The 17,503-nt window shown below is 40.3% G+C and overlaps 3 protein-coding genes across 5 annotated transcripts in view; all 3 read right to left on the bottom strand.

Annotated features, from left to right (window-relative positions):
* LOC103464359 (nuclear factor 7, ovary-like) overlaps positions 1-929 on the bottom strand; it is a 4,042-nt gene extending 3,113 nt beyond the window's left edge. The window contains exon 1 of the mRNA XM_008408399.1: positions 863-929. Coding sequence (XP_008406621.1) covers positions 863-929 — 67 coding nt within the window. The remainder of the gene's footprint in view (positions 1-862) is intronic.
* A 2,960-nt stretch (positions 930-3,889) lies between these two features.
* Positions 3,890-17,503, bottom strand: part of mmp24 (matrix metallopeptidase 24) — a 35,888-nt gene continuing 22,274 nt past the window's right edge. Inside the window, exons 7-10 of one of the 3 annotated variants that reach the window (XM_008408264.2) lie at positions 17,138-17,352; positions 13,890-14,028; positions 12,841-13,107; positions 3,890-7,394 (exon numbers count right to left, since the gene is read on the bottom strand). In XM_008408264.2, the coding sequence (XP_008406486.1) occupies positions 7,036-7,394; positions 12,841-13,107; positions 13,890-14,028; positions 17,138-17,352 (980 nt within the window). In that variant the 3' untranslated portion in view covers positions 3,890-7,035. Of the gene's footprint in view, positions 7,395-8,505; positions 9,036-10,713; positions 10,798-12,840; positions 13,108-13,889; positions 14,029-17,137; positions 17,353-17,503 lie in introns of those variants that run through there. The other 2 variants (XM_017304793.1, XM_017304794.1) reach the window with 2 other exon arrangements.
* LOC103464276 (nuclear factor 7, ovary-like) lies at positions 8,506-10,774 on the bottom strand. The gene is made up of 2 exons (XM_008408263.2): positions 10,682-10,774; positions 8,506-10,590 (listed from the first exon to the last, which is right to left on the bottom strand). The coding sequence occupies exon 2, from the start codon at positions 10,571-10,573 to the stop codon at positions 9,191-9,193; it is 1,383 nt and encodes a 460-aa protein (XP_008406485.1). The 5' UTR covers positions 10,574-10,590; positions 10,682-10,774; the 3' UTR covers positions 8,506-9,190.

Raw genomic sequence — 17,503 nt, 5'->3', positions numbered from 1 at the left:
CTCAGTCAGAGGAAGCTGCTAGTTTGGTCTGAAGGTGAATCTGATCGACTCTCTGCAGGAACCAACGATCAGAAACTGATTCCTGCTTTGGTTCACTTCTGATTGAAGTTGTGTTTCAATGCAAAGTCCAGAATTCAACCTTTGAGCTGCCATAAAACTCACTGATTAACAGGTTTTATTTTTCTTTGCACTGATCAGAATATATCTGTAATAAAGATGGAGGTATAAAGTGATTGAACCATGTCAACTTGATTCTCATTCATTCTATTTCTTTTACTTTTTGTGACGTCTCATTCCAGAGCTGGTTGGCTTGACCTGTAAATGAAAACAATACAATTTAAAATAAAACAAAAAGCTACAGAAATTGATACATATAAACTCTTTTAGAACCTCTGAGAAGTTGTTCCCACCATTCAGTTACCAAAAAAACAATATAGTTCAAGGAATTTTGATTTGTGGAAAACACCACTAATAATAGTTTCATATACAGAAAATACTTTCATTTTTTTAGTCTGGGGAAAAGACGGCGTCTTCCTGGAGTGTTGTGGTGAATAGAGAGCTGAGCTGAAAGGTAAAGCTCTTTATTTCTATGCGTTCCCAGCCACAGTTTGGGAACGCAGTTCCCTCTGCAGGGTGGATGGACTCTCCCTTACAGATTGAAGCTTGGTCATCCAGGAGAGACTAGAGCTGCTGCTTCCACACAGAAAGTAGCCAGTTTAAGGTGGATCAACATGTGGTTAGGATGAACGCCTCCAGGAGGAGACTCAGGAAGACCAGGACACGCTGGAGGGACGATGGTTCTGCCAGGGAGCGAAGAGGGAAACCACGAGGGATCACAGAGGCTTGGAACAAGGTTCAGCACCGACGAATGGAAGGACCGGCAGCTGACCGCTTACAGGTGAACACACCTGCTGGCTCCACCCCCACATCTCTAGCTACTGGGTCAACTGCGCCCTCTGGTGGAGACAAGATGTAAAACCAAAACATACAGTCACCTCTAACCCTGAAACAGCGCTGCTTCTTATTTGACTACACGTTTACTTTATGATTTTATCAGAATTTTCGCAAGTTTCTTAACTTTTTTTAATGTATCGTTTCCTTTTAATCACCTTTAAAGACATTAAATAGAACTTTAAAGTTTTTAGTTGGCTGTAGCTTTTGCGTTGTGTATGTCAGAATTTAATAACAATAACTGCTCTTTCTAATTACAATAAGTCAAGACTACAGTGGTCCTACTGATTAGATATATAGAAACAATATGTTAAAGTTCAGCAGTTAAGGTAAAAAAGTAAAACTATTTCATATTTAGGAGCTAAATCCAGCCACCCAAAGCCACAGGAGACAGTAAACCCTCATTTTAAGTGATGAAGTCTTTTATTGGCATTTCTTAGAACATGGTGGTGTTGGTACAGAACCGGTGCCAAACAAACTCAAAGGGAGAGAGAAACCGTTTTCAATTTTCAGAATAAAATCCTTCAGAAATAAACCATAAACTGGAAACAGAAACATGGTTGTTCATCTGAAAAATGCTGCAAATGACAGAAATAATACTAAGATTTTTAAAAACATATTTTTTGTATTTACAGAACTTGAGATGAAACTGAATTTCAAAAATGCTTCAGTATTTGGAGTCAAAAATCAAGATCTGATTTTTTTTCTGCTAATTTTTATTTTATAATCAACCCATTATTAAAGAACAAACAAAAGTCAAACATTATTTACAGAAAAATATTTTTTCTGTTAAGAACAGAATTTTTCTAAATCTTTCAGATGAGTCAGCAGTAAAAAGTCTGAACATCTGAAATGTTTTTCTGCGTCCCAATAATTAAAGACAGGAATAAAAAGTAAAGGCAACAACAGGTAAGTTAAAAACCAACTCTGGGTTTTCCGGCAGATTCGCTTGGATTCATCAGGAAAATTGACTCTGGAGGAGTTTTCAAAAATAATTCAACTAATGATTGATTGATTCTCTTTTCAGTTTGAACATCTGTTTTTTAAGTAAATCTTTTTTTGCATCTTTCTTTTTTACATTTTGTCCTCATTCTGTTTGAAAATATTAAACTTTTTCATTTCATGTAAACTAAAAATTAAAACGAAGCTTAACTCTCCAATTTCCAAAAAGAAAAGAAATTCAAGTAAATTAGACCTGCAAGCAGTTATAACGGGTTCCTCGCCCAACCTGGCAGGCCATTAAAACTCATTAAAATTAAATCATGCAACATCTGTGCTGCCTTTTTTTAAATTCATGTCTTTCCATGTTTGCTTTTATTGCATTAAATAATATTTTTCTCTGAATGAACTGAGTAAAATCTAGAAAATAATGAGTGTTTCAGTTGCTTGCTGTTGTGTTGAACTATTTGCTTTCAGCTTTGAGAGCTGAACTTTGCAGAACATCGGGAGACTGAGGTCCAAATGACTGGACTCTGGTCACATGGGACTGTCTGTTATCTGCCCAGTACAAACATCCAGAACCAGCAGTTTGGCCCAATTCTTCCTGAAAAACCCACACAGCTCACCTACTACTTACAAAAATCTCATTTATACATATTTTCTCTATGTCCATTACATGAACAATGCAATCACTACAGAACATTTTCTTCAAGTACTTTTCTTTATTTTCCACAAACAGACATTTGCTGAAATACACAGTAATCTGCTTTTCTGTAAATCTCAGTAAATATGTACAAACTCCAATATTTTCATTTTCTGCCTAAAGATAAAAAAACGTGAATCAGATGAATGGATATTTTTTTCAGCCAATTATTTACCCCCCCCCCCCAAAAAAAAAAAAAAAAACCCGGTGATGCTATTTTGCCATGTCCATCTTTAAAAATAGATTGTAAATCTCGACGAGGTTTATTATTATTATTATTAGCCATTATGGAAAGTGTCATCTTAACTCTCACAACTCTAAAGGTCACTGTAATTTAAGCTGCACATTATTTAGTTTAAACCTGCAAAAAGTTTTCTGCACAACCAGAAACAGAAGCGAAGCTCCCTCAAGGCGTCAGGCGTCGTAAGGCGAATACTGGAAAACTACCAGATCAAGAATCGGGACCAGAGTCTGACTTTTTTCTTGTACAGCTGGACCTGCTGCCAACAAAGGATTAACTGAAAACAGATGCAAGCCGCACTTTTCAAATTTTTATCTATGAATTAATGTATACTGTTATAGAGCATTTTGTGTTGGTCTGGGCCTCAAAATAAATCAAAGTTGGTGGCTGTCATAATGCAACAAAGTGGGAAAAAAGTTCAAGGGGTATGAATATTTTGTAAGTTTCTATTTGTGCAGCTTGTACAAAGTTTGGAGAATACGTTCATAATCCAGACATTATGATTTTTTTCTTTCTTGCAAATATTTAAACTGCCTAAAAAAATCAGATGTCTGAAGTTTGATGTAAATATCTGCACACATTTTCATTTTTAGGACAAGTTTTGTTTAATTTTGGCAAAAATGTCTTTGGAAACCTTGGAGGTTATAAACATTAACTGGAAACTCTAGCAAGCTAAGAGCTAATGAGGCTAGCTGGGATTCGTTAGACTGACGGCTGCAGGCTAAGAGCTGAGTCTGATGATAGAAAAGAAAAATAACAGTAAGCAACACATAAGTAGTAATAAGTTTGGCTAAATTAATGCAAAATAAAGATGATTCTAGTATTTTTACGGCAAACTGAATCATATAATATTCAGAATAAAAACAAATAATTGAATTAAGACACCGAGTAGTTATAATAAAGATAGAAGTATTTATTCTAAATCATGTGTTATAAATACATTTTATAGTGAGGAACTTTAATCCCTGCAATAAATCATCTTGAATATGTAATTCATCTTGTGCTATCATAAAATTATTTTGAATTTTCCTTAATAGTTCATCATTTTGATTTTGCCTTCTGTGTAACTTTTTGGGTTTGGAGTTGAAAAGGATCAATAATGATGATCAACACTAGAATATTGGATTTATTTTTGATATGAACCCACCAGAGAGCAAACAAAAGCTAAAACTTGCATATTTTTTTCCAATAAAAAACAGATTTTTCTTAGTTTGGTCCAAACAATTCTGCAGAACTCTAAGCAGATCTGAAGCGAAAGAGGCTGAGAAAAGCTGGAATACATGAAATCCCCGCAGAGCGGCGATGTTGGTGAAAGAGGAACAGATCAGGGATTAACAGCCTCTCATGAAGGAGGATGAACCAGATCATTTTCTGGGGTAAAAACTCTTTATGACTCAAAGAAAACAGCAAAGTTCTGGACTGCGACTTACTTAGCAGAGATTTTTAACCAGAAATGGAAAGCAGTGAACTCCTAAAATCTCTCTGGGAGACCAATTATCCTCAGTGTGAGTCACCTCAGAGAGGTAACACCATTTACATCAACAGCTTGGGCGTTTAAATAAAGCATGCCTTATAGTTCAAACTGCAGTGATGCTGCGGCGTTACATAACGCCTTAAATCTACTTTTCTGAAATTCGCTGCCTCTGCAACACCAGCTGAGTTAGAAAACACCAGAGCACCCTGGGAGTGTCTGATTTCAGGAAAGAAAGACACAAAACTGAAAACTGAAACTCAGCTGCAACTGGAGCATCAAAACGGTCAAAATGAATTATTTTAAATGTAAAAAAGCACCTGCTGCTGACGTAAATTGACAAACATTTTAAATGAAAACCACAAAAAAGCATCAAAAGTTTGAATTAAAATTATTCTCATTGAGATGACGCTTGCATGCTAACATGCTAACACACTAGCACCTTCACTTCCTGTTCAAACAGCAGCAGGATCCATAAAAACTGCTGCTTCCCTTCACATCAGCTTCAGTCATCAAATTACTCCTGAAGTTTGCAGACGCAGAATGGCACAAATGCCATCAAGTATTCGTAATCTTATTTATCACTAAAAAAGCACAAAACATAAAACAAAAAATGTGAAAGCTACCATATTGTTTAGCTGGCAATGATTTATTTTTTTAGAGATGCTAATGTGTGTATTATCAATTAAAGCCTGCCAGTAAGTTTTCTTTTTTATCGGAAGTGAGTTAAAACTGGAAAACAACTTCGTGTCATGATTGATGATTTGGTTGAGGTTTTAACATGCAGGAATGATTCTTTTAGTTCAGATCTGGAACTATTGTTATTGTTTCCCAAGACAAATTAAACGCAGGTTTGGACAAACAACCCTAACTTTTTTGTCCAAAAATGCAGGTTTTGTCCAAAACCATATGGTTAATGGTTAAAGGCAGGTTAATATTAAGCTGCAGCTTTAGGAACCATATAGCAAACAGTGGAGAATGAATAAATCAACAGTGTGTGAATAAATGATGCATCAATAACAAACTCCTGCATTGGCACTTAAAAAACCTTCAGCAACTCTTATAAATTTAAAACCAAATAAACCCAGTAAAGATGAAACTGAGAACAAACTGTCCAAAAACCAAACAGGAAGATGTGTAGAAAAAAACAGGGAAAATGAATAATTAATTGATTTGAGTTTTTGGGAAATTGCTGCAATTGGAATTAAGTATGTCTTGGTTTTTATTTCTATTATTGCATTATTATTTTCTTGGTATTATGCTGCCAATTTTATTATTTATTAATATTTTGATCAATCTTAATTTTATTTCTTGTTTTTTCGTTTGTGTATCTGTAAAGTTGTAATTTTTGTGAAGCATTTTGGTCAGCAGAGGTTGCTGTAAATGTGCTTTATAAATAAACTCATGCAGAAAAGTGTTATATATAAATGAAACATACATTTAATAAATAAAAAAGTAAATAAATAAATAAATAAAAATGATTTTTGTGGTTTGTCCCATTATTTTATGTTATAAGGTGCAGGCTACTTTATTCCTTTTCAATCTTTTATTTTCAAGAATTCAGCATGCTGATGTGAGTGAAGCATCAACATAGCACAGCGTGAGATTAAGTGATGTTGCTACTGCTGCAGTGGTTGAGTTGCAGTTGTGCTGATTTTGGAGAAGTGGAGCATCTGAAGGTGATGAATCTGTTAACAATCAATCTTCAGCAGCCTTATCTGGTGACCAGACGCTGTTGTGTTGGATGTGTGGGAAGACAAAGTTTTAATTCTCTGTGGCATCGTTTGTTCTTTCACTCTTAGAATGAGTGAAAGAACTCACAGTAGCTACATTTTCCAATGTGCGCAAATCTTTGTCCATGTTCTGCTAATGTTGAAAAATCACAATTTTGTAATTGTGGTGCTTCCATTAAATAAGAAATTTAATTAAAACCCACTGTAAATAAGTAAAATAATGGCAGCAGAGAGGAGATGTTTGGGAACCTTTAGGTTTCATTAAATCCTAAAAAGCAGTTTGTTAACATTGTAGACTTGTATCTTTTGTCAGACTGATAATTATAAACCTCAGCTTCCTTCAGCTTTATACAGACAGAAGTATCTCAATATGCAGACGACTCAGTTCTCTACTTCTGTAACAATCCATCTACAGAAATCAGTGATTCTGTTACTGTGTGACTAAATAAAAAGAGTTTTGTGTTAACAATATGAGCTGTGGTGAGTTGGTATTATATTGTTTAGTAAAAAAAGAGATAAAAACAGTTTTCCATCCCAGTATAACTGAAAACAGAGTTCTGTGATCCACAGAGAGCTCGTTGGTTTATTTTTTGTTATGGCCTTTCTACCTATCTTTTATTTTCAAGTTTAGTTTTAAATGTTTTTTTTTTCTTATTTAACTTTGACCTAACTTTATAACTGAAGCAGTTCTCATGTAAAGTCCAAAGGTAGTTTCCAAATGGGAAATGTTTTCTGCCTCTTATTTTCACTGAGAGGAAACAAGTTTGTTGTTGGTCCAGCAAGGACTTCCAGCGTCCAAAAAGAGATGAAGACATTCGCTCCACATCACTCTGGACTTTATTTTACTGTCAACCCCGTTTGGTTTTAACCCCAAATATGAAAATTTCTTTTAAACTCTTTGTCTCAAAGTTCAGATCTTCTCTCTCCAGCTAGCAGCGCCTTTCGGTGCAGTTCTGTTGGCTGAAAGTGACAACGGCTTTGGGGTTCTGGTCCCCTGTCATACCCACTCCTGCACCGGGTATTTGTAATAATGCTGCATCATCGTGTTCTGCTGCGCTCCTTTGCTCTTAAACTGGAAAATGGTGTAGATCAGCACCAGGATGCAGAGCGACAGGATGCAGGGTATCACCACGGCGATGGCGTTGACGGTGGTGGGGACGTCGTTGATGGTCACGATGACGTCCACGTCGTCAAGAGGCAGCTGCCGGTCTCCGCGGTTGCTGCCGGAGCGCTCCATCTCGGACTGGTAGCAGCCCATCCAGTCTTGTAGAATAGACTTTGGATATCCAGGCTCCACCGTCAGCTTCTGGTTGTCGAACTTCCAGTACTCCTTCCCCCTGTAGAAGAAGGTGTGATCTGAGGAAGGTGGGATAATGGTGTGGATGGTAGAGGGTGATGGATGACACAAACGGAGAGAAGGTAAATTCAGGGTTAGGTCTTATTTATTGAAGCTATTGAGACGTAAACATGAACAAGTCTGATGTGTCAGTTTCAGTTCAGCCAGCCATTGCTCTGATTTAGCCCAGACAATTGTGAAAACTGGATCATTTAGCTACAAAGTTTCAGCGGATTTGATCAAACTGACAATGAAGGAATCATTGTATTTTAACAAAATTTTGCAGAAAGTTATTGGGAAGTCCTTGAGGGAACAGTTTGTTCATCTGACTCGAGGTTAAAAACCTCTAGCTGCCTATGATTAACAACTGGAAGACTCATTATCTCTGGTCTGGATTGCAACTTTTGTCTTTATGCCATCATTGTGATGTAATGTTTCCATTTTGTGTTATGTTTTTAACCATGTGAAGCACTTTGAACTGACCAGTTGCTAAAACGTGCAACATAAATAAACCTGCTTTGACTTCATTTCTTTGGTTTGATGATTATTCCCTCATGGACATTGAGGCGTTTTGTTTTCACACGGTTGTGAAAACAAAAATTCGTAACCAAGGCAACAAGGAATGATTTTTACAACTGGGAGTTGTAAAAACTCTCAGTTTTTACAAGTTCAAGAACACATAGTTCAAGTGTTCCTGAACTATGACCCCAAATCCCAACATCTTTGTGACTTTTTAACTCGACAGACCAACAGAGGTATAAAGACGAGCAGCATTGGTTTAGAGAACATGAATCAAGTTAAAGTAACAAGCCAAAACTCAAATATCTTCTGAACATGAACTTGTCTTATCTGTTTGAATAACTTCAGTTTGAAACATTTTGCTGCATTCAGATGATCTGAGGCTTTATGTCATTTTAGTGCCTTCATTTCAGTTTCTGTGATATTTGAGGGGCTGTTAGGAAGCCGTTTCCCTGCAGGTGTAGAGAAGCTCTGCTCAGCATGATAAGTACATTAAAACCCAATGCAGGATTTCTACATTTTGACATTTCCCAACTGAAAGTACCTTCAAATACCAGCTTCAACAAAAGGATAATAATCAGCTTGTGATTAAAGAGGCAGGATACCCAAAAATGTTTTCCAATTGTTAACTTTTTAATTATTAAAAGAAAATACACATAATTTCACATGTAATCTTAAAAGTAACAGAGCAAAAAAAAAAAAATCACTTCAGCTCCAGATCTTTGAATTTATTCAAGCTATCAACATTTTGGTCCAAATGTGGTGTTGATAAGACAACAGGTACCAGAACCCAACACAGACCCAATCCCAACAACAACTCAACACATGAACCTTTGACTGCAGAAGCACAGAAATACCCCCCACAAACTCTTAGCAAAATGACATAAGTAGAAAAGTAAATCTGAAATAACATTTCAGCTTTACGAGGTTTAATCTGCTGAATTGTTCCTAAGTCACAGTCACAGTAACAGCGCTGTTGAAAGCAGAGGGAATCCAACCATCAGTTTTATCTTGTTGATTCTCTTGTTCCTGCGAAACAGGTGAAGAGGAGGGGTGTTGGTATCCAATCAGGGTTTTTCTGGAGGCTGAGTAGCTGCATGCTGTGTGCTCATCCACTGCATCGCTGGATTACTGGTGGGTATCTGGGTTTGGTTAAGAAGAGGCGAGTTTAGTTTGTAGCATCTGGACAGATTCTGAAGCTGAGCTGAAAACAACCAGATGATCAGTGAGAGTAGATTATATCCATTTTCCGGTTTAAAAACACAGAGTTGGAATCTGATTACAAAGGTTTCACTCTTCATGCTAAGGACATCACAGCTGAGATCTTCATCGGTAAGATTTGTACCCTATCTGCAGTAGCGATGTATGGAAACATCTTGTCAGTGAAGTTGCGCTTGAAGGTATGAACAGGAGTGTTGGTGTCCAGATCGGAGAACGTCAGCTTTCCTCTTTCCCAGTCCAGATTCACTCTGATCCTCTGGAGTTTCTTTTTCATTAAGATAACTTTAGGAGCTGCTGGTGGAGAATCTGCTGAATATTTACCTTTACAGAATCTAATAGCCAGCCATCCAGACTGTATTTTCCCCTTCCTCTGGACCGACTCTGCAAACACACCAAGTCTCCAGTCTTCATTGTCTCCAACCTCAACATCCCAGCTGTGGTTTCCTGAGTTAAAACCCTCAGAGCTCAGGACAGACCGTGACATAAACCTCTCTGGATTATCAAGAAGCTGCTGTTCATCTCCTGAAGTCACACTGGTCAGATCATCAGACAGGAAGAGTCTTGACCCAGCCGTGTTTGGGTCCAGAACCAGAGGAGTGTAGGTCACCATGTCCTTCATGTTGCTCCAGATGTTGAAGGCCAGGTTGCCCAGATGTTTGACCTGGTCTATCAGAGCTCCTGAGGGCAGCTGTGGATCCTCCAGCAGGGGGCAGCGCTGGACTCTTTCCACTGCAGCCTTGTAGTTGTGCAGGAATGAGACGTCTGCAGCTCTCAGCTCCTCCTCTGTGGCTCTGACTGTGTCTGAAAGAGCTGCTATCTCTCTGCTCAGAGCCTCCATCTTCTCCTTCATCATCCCTCTCTTCTGCTCCTCTTCCTCCCTCAGTGCAGCCAGCCTGGCCTCCTCTTCCTCTGCCAGAAACTGATGAAGCTTCTTAAACTGCTCAACAATCTGCCTCTCTGTGTGTCGGGCCTGGACCTTCATGTGTTCTGCTGTCTGATCAAACTCCTCTTTAACTTCCTTCTTCAGCTCCAGCTTCTTCTTTAAAGGCTCCAGAGTTTCCTGAAGTTTCTTCTTCTGTTGCTGAGCAGCTTCATCAATGGGTCTGAATCTGTGCTTGGAGTGTTTTTCTGAATCTCTGCAGACGAGACAAACTGGCTGCTGATGGTTCAGACAGAAGAGTTTGAGTTTCTCAGAGTGCAGAGAGCAGAGATCCTTTGGGATTCTCTGGTCTCTCTGCTGTAGGAATGATTCACACAGGTTCTTCAGAACCAGGTTAGAAGGAGGATCTTTGGTGAATGATGTGGTCTTACAAACTGGACACTGTTGCTTCAGGTCCTCTCTCCACCAGTTCTTCAGACACTCCCTACAGAAGCTGTGGCTACATGACAGAACCACCGGATCCGTAAAGACGTCCTTACAGACCGGACAGCAGAGATCCTCCTCTGACCTGGAAGCCATTTTGTCTCTGAGTGAAGCTGAAAACACAGAAGGTCCAGTCAGTCTCGGCTCCCTCCCTCCTCTACTAACTTCCCTCAAAGTGACTCTGAGTGTTTTGGTCCAACTCACCTTCAGTGTGAGCAGCTTGAAGCAGCAGAGTTGGAGGTTTCCACTTTTCCCTCCTGCAGCTGGACTCAGTCAGAGGAAGCTGCTAGTTTGGTCTGAAGGTGAATCTGATCGACTCTCTGCAGGAACCAACGATCAGAAACTGATTCCTGCTTTGGTTCAGGTGTGTCGGTGATGGACCTTAAACCTGCTGCCTCACCCTTAGCAGAGGCGTGTTTCCTAACAAAGTTCATATCTTAAACTTTAAGCTGCTATAAAACTCACTAATTAACAGGTTTTATATTTGTTTGCTTAAAAGAGAACAGAACTTCGGAGAATCTTGTGAAGGAAGGAATTAAAATCTACAGAAGGTCTTGTTGAGGAATATAATTATGTTAATAGTTAAAAGTTGTGTTAATTCACATTAAGATATGTTTTACTGAAAAGGAATGTGTTATGTTGTGCTGGTTCAACACCAAATAAGGTGTTGTACGAGACATTCCTGGCAGGCAAGGGACTCAGCCAGAGTCTCTGTTTGGACAGATAAGAACTAGCAATCTGACTAATGGTCCTCTGAAGGAGCAGATTTAACTTCCACGAGGTCGGCCCAGAATTCTCGGAACTTACAACACACACTCAATGTAAAACAGAGCCAGAAGCAAGATTCAGAATGCCATTGGTCAGACGGTTTCCAATACACAACAGCAGACTGAAAATGGTATAAATGCTCGAAGCCAGAAGCAGAAGACGAGACATTTTGGATTCTGAGACGATGAAAATGAGATGATGAAAATGTAATATGTGATTCCGCAGATGTGCATTAAATGTCTTCCTGGTTGTCGGTGAGCCGGAGAGAATGGAGTTTTGTGTATCGTCTCTTAATTCATGAGTTTAGCACCTTTGAATTCCTCCATAGTCTCAGGAAAGTGTCCAGATTCAGACCCGCCCACCACTTTGAAAGACCTTGTTGCTAAAAGGTGCTTTGCAAATAAAATTTGATTGATTGAAAGGAAGAAAAGATAAAAAAGAAGACAGGGTACAGATATGAATGGACATCTTGACTTCAAACTCTGCTCTTGACACAAATCGCTTCAATCACAGCATAACAGAAACGTATAAAGAGACGACTAAATCATCTTATCAAACCTTTTCCACCTCAGACAGACCTTAAACCAAGTTATATTTCCGACTTGTGAGATGATCGTGCTCACTTAGATCCAATATGATGTCTTGAGACCAGGGCAAGAGAAATGCCCCATAGCTGAACCTGATGGGTGTCCCCCGCCAGGCACCAGCACCCCTGGTGACCCCTAAAGGGATACGGGATGATGGACGGATGGATGAAACAGCTGGATGTTTTTTGTTAAAAGCCATAAACCTCAGCAGAGGTCGCTGGACAGGGCAGGGCAGGGCAGGGCCATGTATGGATGAATGAGTTCCCCAGGCTACACTTAGAAGGTTTTAACTGTCCTTTCTCCATCCAACAGAAAACAAAGGGTACGGTTCACCTATCCCTCAGTGAGGGAAATGATAAATGGGGCTTTATCAAGACCAGAGAACCATGAAGAGCTTCACACCACATTCAGTCATTCACCCATTCACAGCAAACTGCTGGCAGTAGCCACAGCTTCCCTGGGGCAGAGGACAGACTGTCCTGCACTGGCCGCACCGTGACCTCTGACCAGGCAAGGCAGGTGAAGCGTTTTATCCAAGGTCACAATGACAAAGCCGGATGCAGCGGGTATCAAACCGGCATTACGGGAACCGCTGCCACCACCGTTCCATGATGTTGGCCACAGTGGTCCCACAATAGCTGCGGTAAGACAACTTTCTAAAAAAAGTTTCTGCATTAAATCTCTTGCAACCTGTGTGTGTACTGCATCCTTGTTAAGCATTTCTGAGAGAACTTTAGAACGTTATCTTTTAACAGTCTGTCGCTTTGTCGTTTTATTTCTAAATTAAAACTTTGATTGTGTTACCTCAAACAACAACCCTCTGCTGACGGAGATGCTCTATTTTTCTGATGCTTGATGTTCTTCGCACCGCCTCAGTTGAACTGGCTTTAGGGTTTAGTTTGGATACAGAACCCGACCCAGGGCTCCGTCCTGCAGAACGCTTCATCATGGCTGAGCTGACGGGTTTCATTTAGACGTATTGAAAAGCGGCATCATGCTGGTACTCACATCCCTTTCTGGTGGTGAAGGCTCCCTGGGGAGAGTCGGGGACTCCGTCCCACACACTGATGGACTTCGGGTATCCCGGGTCCACCGTCCGCTTCTCCTCATTGTAGCGCCAGTACTGGTTTCCTTTGAAGAAGTAGGTTTTCCCAAAGACCTCCCAGCGGACGGCGGCATCGATGCCGTCTTTGGGGAGGAAGCTGCCCAGCTCCATGAGGCTCTGAGGGTAACCCGGCTCGGCCTTCACCTCCTTAAACACCCAGAACTTATCACCTGAAATAAAAACAAAGGGGCAAATCAACGTTTTTTATCTTGATTGAATCTTTTAAATGTTAATGTCTAGCATCTGTACTCAAACACAAAATCTTACCAAGTATTTTTGGTCTAGTTTCTAGTGCAAACATCTTAGTTCACTTGCAATAAGACAAAACTAATTTACAAATAAGTTTTCAGCAAGGTATAAGAGCTTATTTTAAGTCAATAATTCCTTAATACTGATGTATACGTTTATTTGCATAGCACATTTCAAAATCAAGGCAAATCAAAATGCTTTACATCATAAAAACACAAAAATTAAACATCATAAAAAGTGAGAAACCAGAAATGAACATTACCATCATCAAAATCATCACCACGTCGAATATGTTGGTCAATATTCCATTTATTATGGTTCAGAAGCTAAACAAGTGGGTTTTCCAGTTTCTGTAGCATGGGGAAATGTCTGGCGATAAGTGAAATTACCAACTAAATTATAAATGAAATGATGTCAACAGTACAGGGGGAGATGGCATCTCATGCAAATCCTCCAAAGATAAAGTAGCATAATTTTAGAAACAAGAAAGATCTGAAAAATTGGACAAAGGAAATCCCGAATTATCCATTGATTTAAGTAATAAAGAAGAACATTGAGCTACTAAACAACTTGAAACATGTTGGATATCAAAGTCATTATATTTCTGGTTCTTTTTATGTCCTGAATTCATAGCAACTAAAACCACTGGAAGTGTTTGTCAGGCTCATCAGTGATCTCCTGGTTCCTGTTTAATTTCTCCTACCTTTGAAGAAGACGAACTTTCCGTCGGACCTCTCGTAGGCAGCGTCGATGCGAGGAGGCAGGCCCTTCCAGAACTGGTCGATCTCTATGGGATAACCCTCCAGGACCTTGTTGTTCTTCAGACGCCACAACCAGCGATCCTGGAGACAACAAGCAGAAACATCAGCCTTCATTCACCAGTCTGAGCTGCAGCAGCACAGTAGCTGGAGAGTTGTTTGCTGCTCGGCAAACAAACCGGACCAAATATCTTCAATTAAACCAGAACTGTGTCACTTTGAAGGACCCAGAAGAGAAGGATTTCCTGGCTTCTTTCACACCAGCACAGTTCAGTCCGCTTTAATTGACATCCAGTCTGTTTATCTAAAGTCCGGTTCAGTTGGTGTGAATCGAACCAAAAAAATCTAACTCTGGTCCTCCAAACCTCGGTCTGGGTTTGGTTGAAGTGAACTCTGGTTTGGTCTGAATGCATATGTGAACACCAAGTGGACCAGAGACTGCTCCATGAAAAGGAAGTGGACAACAGTGAAGGGCATTCTGGGTAAATTCAACCAAAACAAACGCAGCAGCCTAGTGCTAGCAGGAGAAATGGCTCATGGACTTTAGCCAACAGTGAAAAAGGAATCCTACAACCCCTAAAATCTGACGCCTCCATTTTGTTTCCATTTGGTAAAAGGAAGTTGTGCTCGGTGTCTTCAAAGGTTTTTGAGTTGTTTTCTTCAGTGGTTCTTGGTGCAGCGTCCAGTTAGCACGTTTAACATGCTAACTGTTAGCACGTTTAACATGCTAACTGTTAGCACGTTTAACATGCTAACTGTTAGCACGTTTAACATGCTAACTGTTAGCAGAGCTGTGGGTTCCTTTGTAATTTCCCTGAGGTTTGAACACACTAAAATGTTTCCACCTGGGAAATAATCTTTGTCTCAGCAGAAAACTTCAGATATGTTGGTGCTGACCTTTGAACCCTTCCCAGATTGGCATTGTGTTATCACATGTCTGGATGCTCAAACACAAATTTCTTTAGAAGATAAATAAATCAGGTTATAAGTTATGTTTTGTTCCTGGTGAGGTTGAATTCATGACCAGATGAGTGTCAGAACACATTCCTATGTTTTCCTATAACATCTGATGTAACATTCATCCTTAATCTGTTCCTATCTTGAATAAAGTCACGCCGAAGCATCAGCCTGTCTCTTCCTGTTGTTGACAGATGGAGGACAGGTGTGGACAGGTGAGCTGCCAGAGGAGATGAATACTCTCAGTGACAGGTGATCCTGAAGGTAGACGGGGAGCTAGATCAGTCTGTGACCTTTTCTACAATTCAGCTTAAAAATCAGAGACGTGAATGGATTTTTATTCTTCCATCCGTCACCAAGAGTTAAACACTATCAGTTGCAATAATGCATTTTCTGCAATTTCTCTGTAATTTCTCTGTTTACTCACTGATGCTTCAGCGTTTATCTGTAGATTTAAACAGACTGTTTATTTCTATTAACTGCTATTAACTTTAACGTTCCAATAACATAGAAAGTAATCCTGGTTCAGTTCTTCTGTTTCTTCTCAAACATAATATTATCAAAAACAAACCTGGAGTTTCGCCTTCATTCTTTCATACATGTTTGAGAAATCCTTTAAATCCCATGGCAACTACTCAGCTAAAATGTCTCGGGGGACGTAGCTCCGCCTTCAAGGCGCAGCTCCTCCCGCACTCAGCTCCTTCAGACTAGCCAGCAGCAATTAGCAAATGAACTGCTGAGTTCATTACTGCTACTTGTCAGTGAATTGCTGGTAAAGATGTAGTTAAAGGGTTAATAGAGGAGCCATGTTGGGTAGATTTCCTGAAGAAGTTGGAGTTTTTAAAGTAACAGAAGCCCAATTTCAAGGCATTAAATTTGGAATTGAAATTTCTTTCATATTTGATGTGTAGCATTTTTATAACAATTGAAGGTATAAAATGCTATAAATTGTCAATATGTGGCTGGAAAACAGAAGGATTTCCTCTCCACTGTCGCCCCCTATTGGCCCAGAAGAGAGAGTGCTGCAGGTTTATGACTTGATGCTTTGCTAGGTTTCCTTAGATAGAATATTTTTGTCTCTCTCTGATGGACACAATGATCACCTGACTACTCTTGAACTATTCTGACCTACTTTTAAAAAGAAAGAATGAAAAGTCAGAACAGAATAGCTTAACGTTGAAGCTTAATTTCTCTGCCTCACATGCAGAGCAGTGAAAGACAAAGAGAATGCAAAAATATTTCTCTTATTAGAAATTAAAAACAATAAATTAATAATCATTAGACTTAATATAAAAGTCTTTAACTGTGGTTTTGATGTAAACCAGCTGCTGCATTGCTCATGTGGTGAGACACAGTCAGCTGCCGAGATGTTGGAGGATCTCATCAATGTTTCAGAGAAAATGAAAAGTAGGTCATTTAGTTTCAACCACATCAGCAGCGAACAGAGCTTCATATCAGCAGCTAGCAGATAGTTAGCTCTGGGAAGCTAGCAGATCTTTAGCTGAGTAGCTAGCAACTTTAAAGCAGCTAACAGAGCATTAGCTCTGGAACTAGCAGAGCATTAGCTCAGAAACTAGCAGAGCATTAGCTCAGGAACTAGCAGAGCATAAGCTCAGGAGCTAGCAGCTTTAGAGCAGCTAGCAGAGCATTAGCTCAGAAGCTAGCAGAGCATAAACTCAGAAGCTAGCAGAGTATTAGCTCAGGAACTAGCAGAGCATTAGCTCAGAAGCTAGCAGAGCATTAGCTCAGGAACTAGCAGAGCATATGCTCAGGAGCTAGCAGCTTTAGAGCAGTTAGCAGAGCATTAGCTCAGGAGCTAGCATAACTTAGCTTAGCAGTTAGCAAACTAAAGTTCAGAAGCTATCAGAGCTTCACCTCAGCAGCTCGTATAGCTTAGATTAGAATAGTTTTAACTAGCAGAGCTTTAGCTCAGCAGCTCCTCTCTGCGGCTGAGTAAACTCCTTCAGGAAGGCGTGAGGCTGGGATTCAAACCGCAGACCTCTCTGCCGCCCCACCACCACTACGCAGCCCCTCCTAACAGATCAGTTCTATCAGTTCTATTAGTTTTGTGTAATTAGTGGAAATGTCAGCGTCCACATTCCTCCATCTCTCCCTCTAATTAACCTTTCATCTCTTTCATCCTGTGACTCGGCCCGATAATTAATGTTCTGGATCATTATCTCTCTGGGTCGGGAGCAGGACCGGGCCGGCCCGTTCTGTTCTCGGTTCGGCTCACTTTGAAAACGAACAGTTCGTTTCTGAAGAACGCCACGGTGTTGAAGTTCCCGTCGCAGATGTTGGGCTTTCCGCTGCCGGGCAGAGCGGGCCGGTCGCCGGGCGGTCGACCCGGCCGGGCGACCCGGTCCGGATGGTATTCCGAGGTGGAGTGAGTCCGTCGGGAGGGAAGCGTGGGCAACGGCCGGGTGGGTTCCAACATGGGGGTGGGGATCCCTGAGTGGGACAGGAAAAACACAGAGAGGGACCGAGGGGTTACTTTACTGACACAGAGGATCCATCCATCCATCCATCCATCCATCCATCCATCCATCCATCCATCCATCCATCCATCCATCCATCCATCCATCCATCCATCCATCCATCC

Source organism: Poecilia reticulata, linkage group LG5 (genome assembly GCF_000633615.1).
Source record: "Poecilia reticulata strain Guanapo linkage group LG5, Guppy_female_1.0+MT, whole genome shotgun sequence".
Taxonomy (NCBI): domain Eukaryota; kingdom Metazoa; phylum Chordata; class Actinopteri; order Cyprinodontiformes; family Poeciliidae; genus Poecilia; species Poecilia reticulata.
Note: the sequence above shows the minus strand (reverse complement) of the source record. Positions and strands in the feature narration are given on the sequence as shown.